The sequence below is a fragment of the Rhincodon typus genome, unplaced genomic scaffold, assembly GCF_021869965.1.
Source record: "Rhincodon typus isolate 14 unplaced genomic scaffold, sRhiTyp1.1 hic_rhity00003076, whole genome shotgun sequence".
NCBI classification, from domain to species: Eukaryota; Metazoa; Chordata; class Chondrichthyes; order Orectolobiformes; family Rhincodontidae; genus Rhincodon; species Rhincodon typus.
The window spans coordinates 3,947-7,065 of record NW_025968714.1 but is presented as its reverse complement, the minus strand read 5'-3'; the positions used below and the strand labels follow the sequence as shown (position 1 = coordinate 7,065).

Sequence of the window (3,119 nt, the reverse complement as noted above, 5' to 3'; positions counted from 1 at the left end):
AGAGAGGGAGAGAGACAGGGAGGGATAGAGGGAGACAGGGAGGGATATAGACTGACAGTGAGAGAGAGAGACAGGGAGGGATACAGGGAGAAATAGACAGAGAGACAAAGAGAGATGGGGAGCGAGAGAGACACAGGGACGGATTGATAGAGAGAGAGACAGGGACCAAGACAAGGAGAGAGAGAGAGAGAGAGAGAGAAAGGGAGAGAGATTGCAGAGGGTGAGGGAGACATGGAGAGAGAGAGACACAGAGAAAGAGAGACAGGGAGGGACAGAGAGAAAGACATGACTGGATAGAGAGACAGAGACACATAGAGAGACAGAGACACACAGAGAGTGAGAGAGAGAGACAGAGACAGAGAGTGAGAGAGAGATGGGTATCAAGAGAGGGGTAGACAGAGAGAGAGAGAGAGATAGACAGATATAGAGAGGCAGAGAGATAGAGAGAGAGAAAGAGATACACAGAGAGAGGGGAAAAAAGATACACAGAGATAAAGAGATATATACTGAGAGAGAGAGTGACACAGAGACAGTGAGGGAGAGATGGGTGACAGAGAGAGGGGGATACAGGGAGAGATAGATAGAGAGACTGAGAAGGAGACACGGATAAGGGAAAAAAGGAGAGAGAGAGAGATTGAGCAGGCCAGAGACATGAATAGAGAGAGAGAGAGAGAGAGAGATAGGGAGAGACGAGCAAAACAGAGAGAGACAGAGAGAGGCAGGAAGGCATAGAGACAGAAAGAAAGAGAGAGAGAGTGAGACAGAGACAGAGAGAGAGACAGAGACAGAGAGAGAGAGATACAGGGAGAGATAGAGAGAGACTGAGACAAAAACAACGAAAGAGGGAGAAAGGGAGAGGGGGAGAGAGAGAGAGAGAGAGAGACAGGGAGGGACAAGGAGAGAGAGAGAGAGAGAGACATAGCAAGAGAGAGATGATGGTAGAGAGAGAGAAAGAGAGAGACAAGGAGAGACAGGGATAGGGAGAGAGAGTGCGCCAGAGACAGAGAGAGAGTGAGAGATGGCAAGAGAGAGAGCCACAAAGGGAAAGAGGGAGAGAGAGCAAGACAGAGAGAGGAGGAGGATAGAGAGGGAGGCATGGATGGATATAGACAGAGAGAGGACAGACAGTGTGACAGGGAGGGAGAGAGACAGTGAGGGGTGGGAGAGAGAGAGACAGGGGAAGAGAAAAAAGGGTAGAGACAGAGTGAGATACAGAGACAAGGAGAGAGAGTGAGAAGCTGAGTGAGACATGGAGAGAGAGAGAAGGGAGAGATAGAGAGAGATAGAGAGCGACAGAGAGAGCGATACAGGAAAGAATAAAGAGAGAGGGCGAGAGAGAGAGCGAGACAGAGACAGAGAGAGAGAGAAATAGAGAGAGATTGAAAGGGCTAGAGAGACATGAAGAGAGAGAGATAGGGAGAGAGAAAATGAGACAGAGAAAGAGAGAGAGATGGCGAGAGAGACAGGGAGGCAGGGAGAGAGAGACACACACAGGGAAAGAGAGATGATAGGGAGAGAGAGAGATTGAGACAGAGAGCGCTAGAGACAGGGAGCAAGAGTAAGATTTGGAGAGAGAGAGAAAGAAAAAAGAGAGAGAGAGAGAGGGACAGGGAAGGAGGGAGAGCGAGATAGTAATTGGGAGGAATAGAGAGAGACAGAGAGGGATAGAGAGAAAGATAGAGAGAGAGAGACAGAGAAGACAGACGGGGGAGAGAGATAGAGAGAGAGAGAGAGAGACAGAGACAAGGAGAGAGGGAAAGGAAGAGAGAAAGAGAGAGAGAGAGAGATTGTGAGGGCGCGAGAGACATAGAGAGAGAGAGAGAGACAGGGAGAGAGACCCACAGAGAGAGAAATAGACAGAGACAGAGAGGCGGCAAGATAGATAGAGAGAGAAAGAGATACACAGAGAGAGGGAATTAAGATAGACAGAGATAGAGAAATAAAGAGAGATATATACACAAAGAGAGAGACACAGGGAGAGACAGAGAGAGAAGAGAGAGAGAGAGACAGGGAGAGAGAGCACCATGGAAAAAGAGAGAGAGAGAGAGAGTGTCAGGGTGAGAGACAGGGACAGAGAGACAGAGAGAGAGTGAGAGAGACTGAGACAGAGACAAGGATAGAGGGAGAAAGGGAGAGGGAGAAAGGGAGAGAGAGACTGATAGAGAGAGAGAGAGATGGCCACAGAGAGGGGAAGACATGTAGAGAGAGAGAAAAAGAGAGACAAGGAGAGATAGATAGAGAGATAATGAGATAGAGACATGGATTGAGGGAAAAAAATGAGATAGAGAGAGGAAGACAGAGAGAGAGAGAGACAGAGAGAGAATGATGACAGAGAGAGGGTGAGACAGGGAGAGATAGACAGAGAAAGACTGAGGCAGAGACAAGGATCGAGGGAAAAAGGAAGAGAGAGAGAGAGTGAACCAAAGAGAGAGAGTGACAGAGGGAGAGCGAGATAGAGATGGCGACAGAGAGAGGGGGAGACAGTGAGAGAGAGGGAAAGCGAGCGAGAGAAAGAAAGAGATTGAGAGTGTGAGAGAGACAAGGAGAGAGAGAGGGATTAGGAGAGAGCAAGCAAGGACAGAGAGAGAGAGAAAGGAGAGAAGGAGAGAGAGAGAAGAGAGAAGGAGAGAGAAAGACTAAGACAGAGACAAGGATAGATGGAGAAAGGGACAGACAGAGGGAAAGAGTGAGAGACAGAGAGACAGAGACAGGGAAGGACAGAGAGAGAGAGTGATCAAGTGAGAAAGAGATGGTGACAGAGAGACGGGTAGACTGGGGGGTGTGAGAGAGAGAGATGGGGGGAGAGAGAGAGAGATGGGGGGAGAGAGAGAAAGATGGGGGGAGAGAGAGAGAGATGGGGGAGAAAGAGAGAGAGAGACAGCGAGAGGGCAAGAGCGAGGCAGAGCGACAGAGACAGAGCACGCGATGGTGTGAGAGAGAGAGAGAGACAGGGAGGGATAGAGAGAGAGTGATGGAGTGAGAGATAGATGGTGACAGAGAGAGGGGGAGACGGTGGGGGGGGTGGAGAGAGAGAGGCAGGGAGAGATAGATAGATAAAGAGAGGCTGAGGCAGAGACATGGATAGAGGGAAAAAGGGAGAGAGAGAGAGACTGAGAGGG

At 49.5% G+C, this 3,119-nt stretch overlaps 1 protein-coding gene across 1 annotated transcript in view; it reads left to right on the top strand.

The window, feature by feature from the left end:
* The window catches only part of LOC125481682 (putative uncharacterized protein DDB_G0271982), a gene marked incomplete at both ends in the record, with an annotated part of 6,863 nt that extends 4,177 nt beyond the window's left edge, over positions 1-2,686 (top strand). Inside the window, one exon of the mRNA XM_048593546.1 lies at positions 2,615-2,686. Coding sequence (XP_048449503.1) covers positions 2,615-2,686 — 72 coding nt within the window. The remainder of the gene's footprint in view (positions 1-2,614) is intronic.
* Between the last annotated feature and the right edge of the window lie 433 nt (positions 2,687-3,119).